The 13,806-nt window shown below is 38.5% G+C and overlaps 1 protein-coding gene across 3 annotated transcripts in view; it reads right to left on the bottom strand.

Moving 5' to 3' along the window:
• Positions 1 to 3,504, bottom strand: part of LOC131218650 (uncharacterized) — a 31,832-nt gene extending 28,328 nt beyond the window's left edge. The window contains exons 1-2 of one of the 3 annotated variants that reach the window (XM_058213317.1): positions 3,346 to 3,486; positions 1,102 to 1,200 (exon numbers count right to left, since the gene is read on the bottom strand). In XM_058213317.1, the coding sequence (XP_058069300.1) occupies positions 1,102 to 1,109 (8 nt within the window). In that variant the 5' untranslated portion in view covers positions 1,110 to 1,200; positions 3,346 to 3,486. Of the gene's footprint in view, positions 1 to 1,101; positions 1,201 to 2,125; positions 2,145 to 3,345 lie in introns of those variants that run through there. The other 2 variants (XM_058213318.1, XM_058213319.1) reach the window with 2 other exon arrangements.
• Positions 3,505 to 13,806: the final 10,302 nt, after the last annotated feature.

Raw genomic sequence — 13,806 nt, 5'->3', positions numbered from 1 at the left:
AGGTGGTTGGGTTCCCAGCATTCTCTCCTAGAAATGAGGGTCAAAGGTGTGGAGAGATATTGGCAGAGCAGGAAAGAGAGATGAGGATCATGGGAGGACTCTCTTGCGAAGAATGGGAGGTGTCTGGTTTCTTATTGGGAAGGAAGATAGATCAGGGTTCTGGAAAGATGTGTAGTTAGATGATGCTCCTCCAGCCATTTGTTGTTAAGCTCTATATTTGTTATCCATGAACAAGGACCCAAAGTGTTGGACTATCATGATTTTGTAGGGGCTCCATTTGTAGAAGATCACCCTTAGAAGGAATGTGTTGGATGAGGAATTAAGTATAAAAACCTTATGGGCAAGCTCAATGAGGTGTTTACTGATTCAAATGTGGAGGATGAGAAAATCTATAAGTGGCATTAGTATGGTAAATTCTCATCAAACCCTTCTTTAAGATAATTAGACCTCATGTAGGGCTACGATGTGTGCGCCAAAGTGTGAGGGCCTTTTATCCCAAATATATTTACCCTTTGTAGGACAGATCAGGAGAAGGTAGATAACCTACTCCTTCACTTTGGTGTAGCAATGGCCTTATGAGATCACTTTGCGACTCAAGGTGGCATGAGGTGGATGATTAATGCATCCCTACATGAGATCATTGAGAGATAGATGTTCAGGCCGTTTCAGGCCAGGGGATATGGAGATGAAATCCAACGATCATATGCCTACTACTTTTATGATTTTTTTAATGCATGTCCACCAAATGAATCCTGAGTTAGAAAGGTGGACCCACCTGCCCGTTTTGTTTTGAACATTTTTAAAGCTAGATGCCTGGTGAAACTTCTCATTCCAACAGAACTAATAGCTACCAGCTGGAACATGTTTAGTAGAGAGATGGAGAGAGAGACGGAGCAAAATATCTATACTAAATTACAGTCTGGTGGATTAAAGGGGGTGAACTCTGTTTCTGTAAGGGGGAGACTAAGGCAACATTATGGAGCACAGAATCACAAAACCTTTTTGTTAAGAAAAACGCAAAGAATAAACTGTAGGGAAGATGAAAAGGAGCAGCCAATGATGAGTAACATTCACTATTCCAATTCTGGCGAGCCTCCTAACCTCTTCATTGCCCTCCTTCAGAACAGCAAACAGTTGAGCTCCCATCTTATTCGAGAAAGGTTTGGATTCAGCCATACGATATATGAGCCACCGAGGGCCCTAATTTGAGTCCATCATCCATTGGTTAGTTACACTTGAGTCACCCTCCATGTGAGATTTTCATATAGAGAAGAAGAATAGATGCAAAGGCCTTCTCTAAAGCAATGGGGTCTCCTTCCACAACGGAACTCAACAATGCTAAATAACTATAAAAATTAAATAAAAGTAATATTTACATTCTCGACAGGATGATGGTTGTGTAAGAAAAGGCTAGTTCGCTTTTTACATATATCCACTTTATCATGTTCAGCATTATCTATTTGTATTTTATATGACTGTAGAATTTAATATTTCTCGAAATTTAGTATCTTAGGATTATTGGAGTTTAGGTAGCAAATTCATTAGGGCATTGTGGAGATTCATATTTAAAGCAAGTTTGCTGTTTAAAACAAGGTAGATCCCCTTGGTGTGGTTGTTCTTTTGTCTTTAATTCCGAATTACTGGTTCGTCATCGTCATCTTATTCTTCTTCAAACAATGCGGCGTCAACTTTTAATTGATAAATTGGCAAATGTTTTACATATGGTTGCCCAACAGACATCCTTGCTCTTTCACCTCAGCTTTGGAACTAACCATTGCAAAGGGTCTCGACCAGTACTAACCCCAGACCAACTGCCACACATGGATGGTCAGGCTAGAGTAGCTGGCCACACAAAATAGCAGGGATCCCAATCGTCACGCCTTACCCTACTGCCCACTATATGCGCAGGAATACATGCAATCTCATGTACAGATGTACTCCCAATAGTTGATAACTGTCGCCATGATACATGTGGCATGTATCATTTATATCTCAGGAAAAGGAGATCAAAACATGACACGTACTTCCTAAGTGTTGGGTTTTACAAACCGAATGGAAACAACTGAAACCTTTTGACTCAAATCCATGAACAATCAAAACCTTTGGGAGAAAAAACATTTCTTACCAAAATTTGGAAAAGAGCCCAAACAGCTGAATGGCCCAAACAATCTCCAAAGTAGTGTTGTAAGTATTTTATTCTCACTCAGTCATTCTCCTTGCCATGTTTAATCCAATGTAATAACTGTAAAACCAGCTTTAAATTCTTTAGGAGGCATTTCTATGAACAGTTGTCTCACTAGAAGCAACTATTAGCTATTTTTCTTCCGCTAATATCTTGAAACTGGCACTAGACTCCTGTGTTAGTTTAGCACCATTTAAAGAAATGGCGGAAACTCAAATTCTTCACATGTGACACTGATGTTCCAGCTATCCTGACCATCCAAACTGTGGGTCCCATTGTGAATGGAGCGTGCCTCTAAAATCACAATGATCAATCCCGACCATCCAACAAATGGCTATCAAATGGATGGTTGAAAGTAAAATTGTGGGTCGCCCAAACTCAAAGCGAAAAATCAGATGGTTAATATTATCTTCTCAGCAATTTTTCAGTCATGCTCCATCCACAATTGGGTCGGCAATTCGGACAGTCTACATTTCCATACAACTGCGCCATGTGCACAGTTGAAGAGTCACCACCAGTTTTTAAACGGTGTGAAACAAACATAGGAGTCTTAACCCTTTGAAACTGATCTCATAACTTCAAGAGGACTTTCTACAAACACGATATGAAAATTAGATTCAACAAAATTTCTCCAATACATCCCAACACATTACAATAAGATGTGTGGGGACTATAGCCATTGGATTTGGGTTTTTTCCATTGACTCAAACAGTTTATTTGACAGGGCTCAACTTGGACGCGGGATTCACAAAAAAAACTCTGATTGAATATTTCAACCGTTTGATTATACAAAGGTTATGCTGACCATTCGTGTTCAACGCAAAGAGACATTATCAAATGGACGAAATAATATAATTCAGAGCTTTTATCTGTTGATCTTCCACCCTGATGAGTGAGACTCATCATATGAACGGTTCGTACCATTGGAAGATGACAAGATTCAAAGACTAAAAAGTAAAATATCACATTGCAATACGTCGGAATGTATTCGAGCAAGCCTCTAGTTTTCAACAGAATTATTACTGAAAAGTATTCCAAGGCATTTGCTTTGAGGAAAACAGAATAACTAATTAGATAAGATATCGAATGCTCTTTGAGGCATTTATACAAACACGTGATGGAAGATAATCCAACGACCAACGACCAACGACCGAAGCTTTTACCTTTTTTTGCCGAAAGATAGAGAAGGTAGAGAATTCAACTGTCGTCGATTTTTCTAATAACTGAGAAAACAGAGAGAGAGAGAGAGAGAGAGAGAGAGAGAGAGAGAGCTGAAAGCGGGAGAGAGGGCGGGAATGATGCAGCCGGTTCCCCTGTTTTTCTTCTGAGGAAGGGGGAGTTATTTGATACTCTGAGAAGTAGGACGCTTGATACGCGAGCACTCGGAAATTGTATAGATGGCCTACAATAACTCAAAATAAACTGTCTACTTTTTTCAAACAACTGTCTATAATCCACGTGATCAGAATCAGATTATTTAGTAAATTATAACCTCTGAATCGTCGACACTTGTTTGTTGATAAGGGACCATTGGATATTCATCATTTCTAACCGTCCAATAAATGTCCACTAATCCGTTAGCCAGATGGTAATATAAGTTTGATTTCTTATTCATGATTCATGTAAGATGGGACCCATAATTTGGACATATATTTTTCATTAATTATAATCCAGGTGTGCAATTTCTGAGTAAGTTTTAGGCGCCTGCGTATCATTTACGCACTCTGCCAGAGCATTGAACTTTTTCCCTTGGGCAGATACGCCGGCTCTGATATGTCGCGGTGGATCAGAAGGTAAGTTAATCGTCCATTGGTTGATACATAGGTTAGATCTGATCCGTCCATCTGGTGTATCCAGTTATTAGGTCCATTTTTGTTGAAAATAGAAACGTCAAATTATATATCGTTTTCTTTTTTTAAATGTGTTTAATATACCGTCCATTTAAACCGACCTAGATATTGTCATGCCTTCGATTTAATTTCCAGCTGGTAGCGGCTCTTTTGCAAGTGACACGTGCCTCAGATTGCATGCTGCAAACGTGACACGTGTTTATGCTAATCCGAACAAGGAAGTGTGATGTACCCACTTCCATTGCATAAAATTTCGTCCATTCGGATAAATGAAGCTTAAAAATAAATTCATTTTTTAAATGAAAATACAAATGCAACACCAATAAGTGATAAAATTAAATTTTACCAAATAGGCATAGCCATATTAAAATAAAAAATATTTAGAGAGAGAGAGAGAGAAAATTTTTGAATTTTGAAATAATTTATTTTTTAATACAATAATTGTTTGGGTTTAGCTCCTTCGGTGGAAGTTCGACTTGGCTATAAGTTAGGTCTTCTTGGGTTGAGTGTATGACGCAGGGAGGAACGTGATGAGGATAGCTACTCTGAATCCACGGAGCTTCTCTAAACTCCTCACAAGACTTCTCGAATCCACAGAGAAAGAAAGCAGAAAATAGAAATAAATTATAATAAATTCGAAATTAATTAATTGATGAATAAAAACGAGTTCACAACCCTTTAAATAAAGGTACCAAGCAATGGGAAAGAAATCAGAATCAAACTACAACTCAAACTCCTAGAATCCGCGACTTACTATAAATAGTAAACTTACTATTTATAGATGGTTGTGATGTATACTAGTGTGCAAGGTTTTCAGCCAAAAATAGTAAGTATCCTATTTGGCTTCACCAAACCATTCTCCTAATTATTCTAAGGTCTTTTCACGTTGGGCGCAACTCCTGAAGTCCAACGGATGATGAGTTATAATCAAACTAAAACTTACTATTTATAGTAAAAATGAAATTAAAATAAGGAAACGACTGTCGATCCAGGGGTTTTTCGCAATTCCAAGCTGCGCAACCCCGCGTAGCAGGGTTGGTTGGCTAAAGTAGCTCGTTCTACCCCAAAATCATATATTTTACGTCAGATAACTCATTCCGAGTTGCGAGATATGCCCGATCTAAGGTCCTACGGTCTGGATCACTTCTGTCATCGACCGTGCCTTTTCTGATCCATTTTGGCCATGAAACTGTCCGCGACCCGCTCTACATCAGTGTACTTAGGTTGACCCTAAACCTAACCCAACCTACCTGTATTTTTATTTTTATGACATTTTAGATACCACCATATAAGTTACTTTTTTTAACCTATAGCAGTAGGTTAGTAAATTATTCGAGATAAGTAAAGTTTGATTTATTGTCAATTATAAATGTTATAGATAGTTTTTCTATTTATAGTTACTTAATCACTTTAGTTTAATAAGTATAAATCAAAATAAGGTCACTCCTATCCCTATAGGATTTTTACTTAAGACCATCATTGAAATCTTAGGCCCATTATGATGATTATATATGCCATCAAAACTAGTCATAAGGTCATTCCTACCCCATGAGATCATATGAAAAAATTAATAGACAGTTGGATATTAAAAAATATATATATAAATAAAAATAAAAATTGTAGGGCCTCATGACTATTCAATAGTAGAGGTTCAATACTATTGTGTTAGGTAGTGTAGCTCACTTGTGAACGTTGGATCCCAGGTGGGGGATTGACTCACTTTTCAAGGGTTGCCTCTCTCTCTCGAGCTTTTGGAGTTAAGATGGTATTATGTTTGACCAGAGTCATTACTAACCAATTACTTCGATTATATAGTCGATTATACTCCATATAAACGCTTGGAATTGAGAATATAAAGGTCATTGGCCATGAGATGACTTTTGAGTCTGCTTATAGAAATTTTAAATAAGGGATCACGGTTACAAAGATGGAAGGCATGAGGCACCCGCGCTGTCCGTATGAGCATACGATCTTTACTTCACAAGATCTAATTAATTTTCTGATAAATATGATTAATTCTTATACATAAAAAGATTGAAATGTAATGCAATGATAATGATGACTAATCAATATAAATTTCTGATAGGTAGTATTCGATTATATTGGCAAGTTGCATGAGTATACGTTTGAATGGACTGAGTGAAGAGTGCAACGTATGTAGAAATGTGATGTGTAGAATGTTATTTTGATACATATGACAAAACGACGGCTAATTGGTTGGGTTTCTGATGGGTAGGCTTTGATTTTATCGGTAAGCCATTGAGCATATGCTCGTTAATTAGATATAAGAAAACGATGAAATGCAATGCAGTAATGATATATTTGAGGAGCTGGTGGGTTGAGAAGAGAACGAGTATTATAGTGATGATGTGTTTGAGGAGCATGCGGGTTGAGAAGATAATGAGTGTTGCATAATGCTAATGCTCTGGCTTAGATACATTTGATTGAAGCTTGAACGGTTAGATAGACATTATTATCAAAAAGGCTATATCGAGTGACTCGAATTATGACTTTTGAGGCTCATGAGATTCAAACTTTGGCCAAGCTAGACTAGACCACGGCTGAAATATCTTTCTCTCACTCTTACTCTCTTTGGTGGAGGGATAAGATGACTAGTTAGCTAAATCTATAAGGGATGAAGAGGCTTTGAGATTGGAGTGGATGCTTGGATGTAATGGAAATGCTTGGAATGAGAAGGGAACGGAGCTATTTATAGCTCCCAAACTCGGTTTTGTTGTAATTCCTACAAAGTCTAGGGGCAACATATAATTAGATTATTTGGATTTGATATTGTCACGTGGCATCATCTCATGGATTGGATGAGATGGGAAAATGATAAATTTGAGAAAGGAGATGAGCATCGGAGTAAAAATACACACCAACCGTACACTAAAGGCCTTTTTGACTTTCCAAATCCCATGTAAATGCCTACTGAATAAGTAATCATTATTCCTCCATCCTATTTGAAAATGCAATTACAATTCTATTTCGAAAATCAGTTCAAAAGAATTGGTTTAAATTGTGGGCCCCACTGTGACATATATAATGTATCTACATTGTTCATCCATTTTAACGTAACATTTAAAGGCATGAGCCGAAAAAATGAGGTTAATCAAACACTCAAGTGGCCTACACCAAAGGAAACAGTGGCACTGATAAATTTTTAACGGTAGATGTTTGATTCCCTAAATCCTGCGGTGTGGTTTACTTGAGTTTGGATCAACCTCATTTTTTTGGTCATGTTCTAAATTCAGCTGGCATAACTGATGGATGGTGTGGATAAGCCATAAACATCAAGGTGGTGCCTACATATAGTTAGCAATGTCCTCAGTTTAGAACTCAAAAAAGTAAGCATCAAATCAAGCATTACTAATGATGCTGTAATCATTAAAGGAAATAATTATTACTCATTTGCAATATATTTACAAAGGGTTTGAAAAATCAAATAGGCCCTAAAGGGTTGTAAAAGAGAGACTCCATATATTTGAGGGACACCATCCCAAAGAGGGAGAGTGCCGTGTGGCTAGCGTCAAGTTGATTGCCACTATTCCACACTTAGAACTTCTCTTTCGGCGGACCACTTCCCTCATTCACGTGGAAGCTCTGATGTGAAGGACATTGCATTGATATTGTGCATTGTACTTTGATTGAGCTTTTAATTTTAGATTGAATTTGGGCTTAACTAAGTAAGTTGATTGAGTTATTAGACTACACAAGCTGTCAAAATGAGTTGACTTTGTGAGTTGATTCATCAAATTGACTCAAGGCTCTAGGGTTTTATGGTTATAGGGTTTAGGATTTGATGTAGAGCGGGTCGCGGACAGTTTCATGGCCAAGATGGATCAGAAAAGGCCCGGTCGACGACAGAAGTGATCCGGGTCGCAATCCGGAATGAGTTAGCTGACGTAAAATATATGATTTTGGGGTAGAACGAGCTACTTTAGCCAACCAACCCAGCTACGCAGGGTTACGCCGCCCGGAATTGTGAAAAACCCCTTGATTGACGGTCGTTTCCCTGTTTTAATTTCGTTTTTACTATAAATAGTAAGTTTTAGTTTGATTATAACTCTTCATCCGTTGGGCTTTAGGAGTTGCGCCCAACGTGAAAAGAGCTTAAAATAATTAGGGGAACGGTTTGGTGAAGCCAAATAGGACACTTACTATTTTTGGCCGAAAACCTTGCGCACTAGTAGACATCACGACCGTCTATAAATAGTAAGTTTACTATTTATAGTAAGTCGCGGATTCTAGGAGTTTGAGTTGTAGTTTGATTATGATTTCTTTCCCATTGCTTGATACCCTTATTTAAAGGGTTGTGAACTCGATCAATTATTCATCAATCAATTTCGAATTTATTAGAATTTATTTCTATTTTCTGCTTTCTTTCCTCGTGGATTCGAGAAGTCTCTGTGAGGAGTCCAGAGAAGTTCCGTGGATTCGGAATAGTTATCCTCTTGAGGAAGACGGTGCTCGACCTCACGTCCTCCCCTGCGTCAGGATTAGGTTGATTGGGTTGACTGAGTAGAGTTGGGTTGAGTTTAGGATTTAGGTTTTTAGGGTTAGGATTTAGGATTTCGGTTTTTGGTTGACCATCCATTAGTTCAAACTCAATCACCTAATCGACTCGAGGTGAGATGTCTACACCACTCTTGTGTTGCATCCACCTCATACTTCGGCCCACAACTTAAAATGAGATAGTAGAAATGGATAGGGTAGATTTCTCAAAAGCACTATGGTGGGATACCTAGTTTTTGAACTGCTCCATGCTAAAGTGGAGCTTAATAATACGTTTTCAAGCTGCGTGACCTACTTAAGTTTTGGATCTTCATTATATCTGGATACATAGTTTAAAATGAGCTGAAAAACTGGTGGACATAGTGGATTTCTCAAAAACATCATGGTGGGTGATATAACAATGGGCATAGTTACAATAATGGGTGATCAATATCATTGTTGCATGTTTTGTGGCCCACTTGAGTATTGGATCTACCTCATATTTAGGCCCACCCCCTACAATGATATAAATAAAATGATTGACGGGATAGGTTTCTCAAAAACATCACAAGGTGTATTTCCCAACATTGCACATCTATTCATCAAGCTCCTGCACACTAATCATAGTGACCCGGTGTAAGTGACTTTTTGGGTAGTATCCAAACAGATACTTAACACAAGGTCGGCGGTATCCAAACGGGCCCTGAATACCCAAATCATGGGCTCCACTTTAGATGGCTTGTAAACAAAAAATTAGTATGTTTCATTTTCTAATGTGGCCTATTGGTAGACTCTTAATAGACAGTCAAATGAGAAATAGTCAATGGTCCAAATTCAACAAACAAATTCCCAGTAATCAGAGATAAGGATCATCTGATCAATCTCAATTTTGTATAAAGACCCATCTATAATGGTTCACCCAAATGTGAATGGTCTAGTTTGCATCATGACACGGCACATATACAATTTCTTAGTGCTGGCGTTTGAACCATTACCCTCTGCCAGAGTACCAAATAGCTCCCCAGTAAATAAAGCCAACCATCATTTTCATTAAATTTCACACCAGCAGTTACTATTCAGCATCACCAAATACAAGATCAATCATACTCTGGCCAAGTGTAATGAATGATAGACAGAAATCACTTAGGAATTCACATCAAACAGTTCAAATCATGGGTCCCACTTTAGATGTATCAAGAACAAAAAAAGAAATCACTTATTTGATTATCAGACGGTTGGAATGATGGAAATTTATTGAAAAAAATAAAATACAAATCCAATGGTCTAAATTGAACAAAACAAGTGCCCCAGAGTCGGAGGTTTGAATAAATGGACCGATGTAATTTTGGGATTGGCAGTAATGGGTTATGAAGTTTATTCTGTTTAATTTGAGTTACATGCATGCCACTTGAACAATTTCTACTGCATGTGTATCAAGTAGTCATATTCCACCAGAGTATCAAATAGCCTAAAAATTACCCACACCCTTACTTTGTTGTAGAAAATTGGTGATCCATTTACATTGGTAGATGGAAAATGGCTCAAAAATCACACTAAAAATGTAACACCGACTATTCAAATTGGACAGTTAAAATAAAAAATTGTGACCAGTCAAAAATTCAAATGCTAATCAGATGGTTGCTATCACACACTCAAGTCTGAATTTTGGGTTATATACTTCCATGCCCAATAGGCTATTAATATGGATGATGGAAATGTCACAAGCATTTTGGTGGTAAACTCCAATCCAGACCATCAAAGTTGTGAGGCAGCTTGTGAATGGAGCATATTAATATGATCAAGTAGATCCAACGGTCTTAGATATATAATTGATGGCCATCAAATGGATGGCTAGTGAATAGTCCAAATTCTAAAGACAAAATCAAATGGTTACTATCATACGCTTGGTGAAATTTTTGGGGTATGGTCCATCTACAATCAGGTAAAAAAATTCGACAACGTTCCAGATCATGCAATGAATGCAGCAGGAAGAGTTACCGTATCTTTAAAAATCTTGACAATTAATCATCACTGGAGTAGGGGTAGCACTGGGCTAGGCTGCTCAGCCCAGCTCGGGTGGCCTAACACGTAGGGTTAGGACTTGGGCCATTTAAACTTGGTCCAAGGGCTAGGGTAGGGCTGAAAATCTAGGTTCAATGCAGGACCAATGATGATGGGCCAACTTCGCCCAACTCATTTTCTGGGTGTATAGTATATAGTACATAGGTATTAGCAACAGAGATGGTAAAGCCATATACTGGTGCAAAATAGTAATACTGATAACTTTGTTACTCTGGTAGTATGATGGATGATACACAGGCACTCATAACCCGTTTAAATTGTAGACCTTACTTTAGATGGTGTCTATATATATATGTGTGTGTGTGTGTGTGGGGTGCGGTGAGCCGAGCAATTGGAAGCTGCTTTGGATGACAAGGCCTCGGAAGCCGCTTTGGATGACGAGGCCTCGAATTGATATCACGCGATTGTGACTGTCTATCTTTATCAGCCAACTCCCCTGTTTCCTTCCATAACTGATCATAGTACGAATGGATGACTGACCCTTACCTTATGGTATGGGTGGGTCACAGATGTCCTTCAGAAAAGATTGATACGTGGCCATTCATTCACAAGTTTTTGACGCCCAGACTCTTACGGGAGGCAGCAGTGGGGAATTTTCCACAATGGGGGTACGTGATTCTGAAATGTTGCTGAATCGGATCGACCTGCACTATGAGCAAGTTGTGCGAAAAACCACTTCTTTTTTAGGGTTCCGCAACTTAGTCGAAATGGGGTTCTACCGGGAAACCATGGATTTTTGAGTTTTCACCATTGGTTACGGGTCGAGAACTAACTAAAATAACTAGTATTTTATTGGGAATAACTAGTATTTTATTGGGTCGAATTATTGGCGGATTCTATGATCCATATCCCAATAGGATGCTTTTACTTTTTTTGGTGTCATTCCTTTTCCTTACTATTTAGGATACCTATATTGCCCGCCCAATTGTAGTCCAAGCCAACCGTGGAGCATATCCTATGCCTCAACGTTTACAAGTCATCTGCACACCGGGGGTATGTGGGCCCCACCGTGTTGCCTGTTGTACATCTATCCCATCTTTCAGATGCACCATTCCATGATGGGGCTTAAAAATCAACTCAATCCATGACTCTTGTAGGCCACGCCACATACAACAGTAGAGAGGGGTTATCTTCCCATTAAAACATTCATAATCATGTATTGGGCCCATTGAGATGTGGTTCATAAATCCAGCCCATCCATTATGTGTGTCCCAATTGGATGAGGGGTTAGACCAAGTTTCAGATGCATTCAAATTTTAAGTGGGCCCCACCAAGCACTTTTATATGTTTTTAGGCATGTCTTCATATGATTTTAGATGATATGGCCCACCTGAGTTACATATACGGCTAATTTTTGGGATATCCTATAACTTAAAGGGGACCCATTAAATGCACGGTGTTGATGTTCAACAAGCATCACGGTGGGGCCCACACAGCTTGACTTGATGGGAAGTTCCCATGAGCTCGACAACACAACCATTTCCACACACACACACACACACACAAGCTATGATGTATGTCGAACATTAACACGGTGCATTTTATGGGTTCCCTTTAGGTTATGGCATATGCCAAAAATCAGCCATATATGGAACTAAGGTGTATCATGCTATTTAAAACCATGTGAAGACATGCCTAAAACATATAAAAGTACTTGGTGGGGCTCATCTGAGTTTTGGATGCAATTAAAACTTGGTGTGACCCTTCATCCAAGTGGGACATACACAATGGATGGGCGGATTTGTGAATCTCATTTCAATAGGCCCAATACATTATTATGAATGTTTTAATGGGAGGATAACCCCTCTCAACTGTTATATGTAGTGTGGCCCACCCAAGTCATGAATTGACTTGATTTTTAAGCCCGTGGCCCACCATGGAATGGTGCATCCAACCGATGGAGTAGATGTTCGACACACATCAAGGTGGGGCCCACATAGCTCAACCATTCTCATGAGGTGGACCTTATAATACTATTTCCTCTCTCTCTCTCTCTCTCTCTCTCTCTCTCTCTCTCTCTATATATATATATATATATATTGATGTACTTATTTAAGTTCATGGATACAGTGAATAATTAAGTGAGGCATACACATGGTTGATGATTAATCTTATTTAATACATGTATAAAGTTAATTATTTGAAATAACATGATAGTTCGTGAACATGCACTTATCAATTAAACACCAACAATACATGTAGCATACATATAACTCATTATTGAGCCTATTGTGGGCCACCTTGGCACCAACCTAACCCTAACCCTAGCCCAACCTAACCTTTTAAGGGCTAAAGAGGCTAAGGCCAGAGCCTCTTTAGCCGATTAGGGCTTTGGCCAAGCTAGGCTGGGGTAACCCAACCCATTGATACTCTACCTTTGAGTCTATTCCTAGCAAAAGTATCATAGCATAATAAATTGGAGAAAAATGTTTTAAAGTTCTGGGAGAGTATGATAGTTGATGTACATGCACTTAGAAACTATGCCGGTGGTATGCAAGTAACTTAAATTAAATGTCCAAATCATAGGCTCTACTTTAGATATGGCTTGTAAACCAAAATTTAAGACGTTTCATTTTCTAACTTGGCCCCATTGATGGACTCTTAATGGACAGTCAATGGTCCAAATTCAACAAACAAATTCCCAATAATTAGAGGTTAGGATCATTTGATCTATCTCAATTTTGGATAAAGACCAATGTATCATGGTTCACCCAAATTTGGACGGTTTAGTTTGCATCATCTCATGGCATATATACCATTTCTTAGTGCTTGTGTATCAACCATCACCCTCTAGCAGAGTATCAAATGAATCCCCAGTAAATAAGTCCGTCCATCATTTTCATTAAATTTCACGCCAGCAGTTAATATTCAGCATCATCCAATACATGTGATCATCGTACTCTGCCCAATGGATGATAGACAGTCAGAAATAACTTAGGAATTCACATCAAACGGTTCAAATCATGGGTCCCACTTTAGATGTATGCAGAACCAAAAAGTTACACTAACTCGATTATCAGACCATCAGGTTGGTTGAGATTTATTGAAAAATTTTAAAAAGAAAAAATCCAACGGTCTTATTTAAATGAACAAGTGCCTTGGAATCGGAGGTTCGAATAAATAGACCAATGTAATTTTGGGTATGTGACTTGGCGCTCCGCAGTTTATACGGTTTGATTTGAGTTAATGCATGCCATG

This window comes from Magnolia sinica, chromosome 11 (genome assembly GCF_029962835.1).
Source record: "Magnolia sinica isolate HGM2019 chromosome 11, MsV1, whole genome shotgun sequence".
In the NCBI taxonomy this organism is placed as follows: Eukaryota; Viridiplantae; Streptophyta; class Magnoliopsida; order Magnoliales; family Magnoliaceae; genus Magnolia; species Magnolia sinica.
Note: the sequence above shows the minus strand (reverse complement) of the source record. Positions and strands in the feature narration are given on the sequence as shown.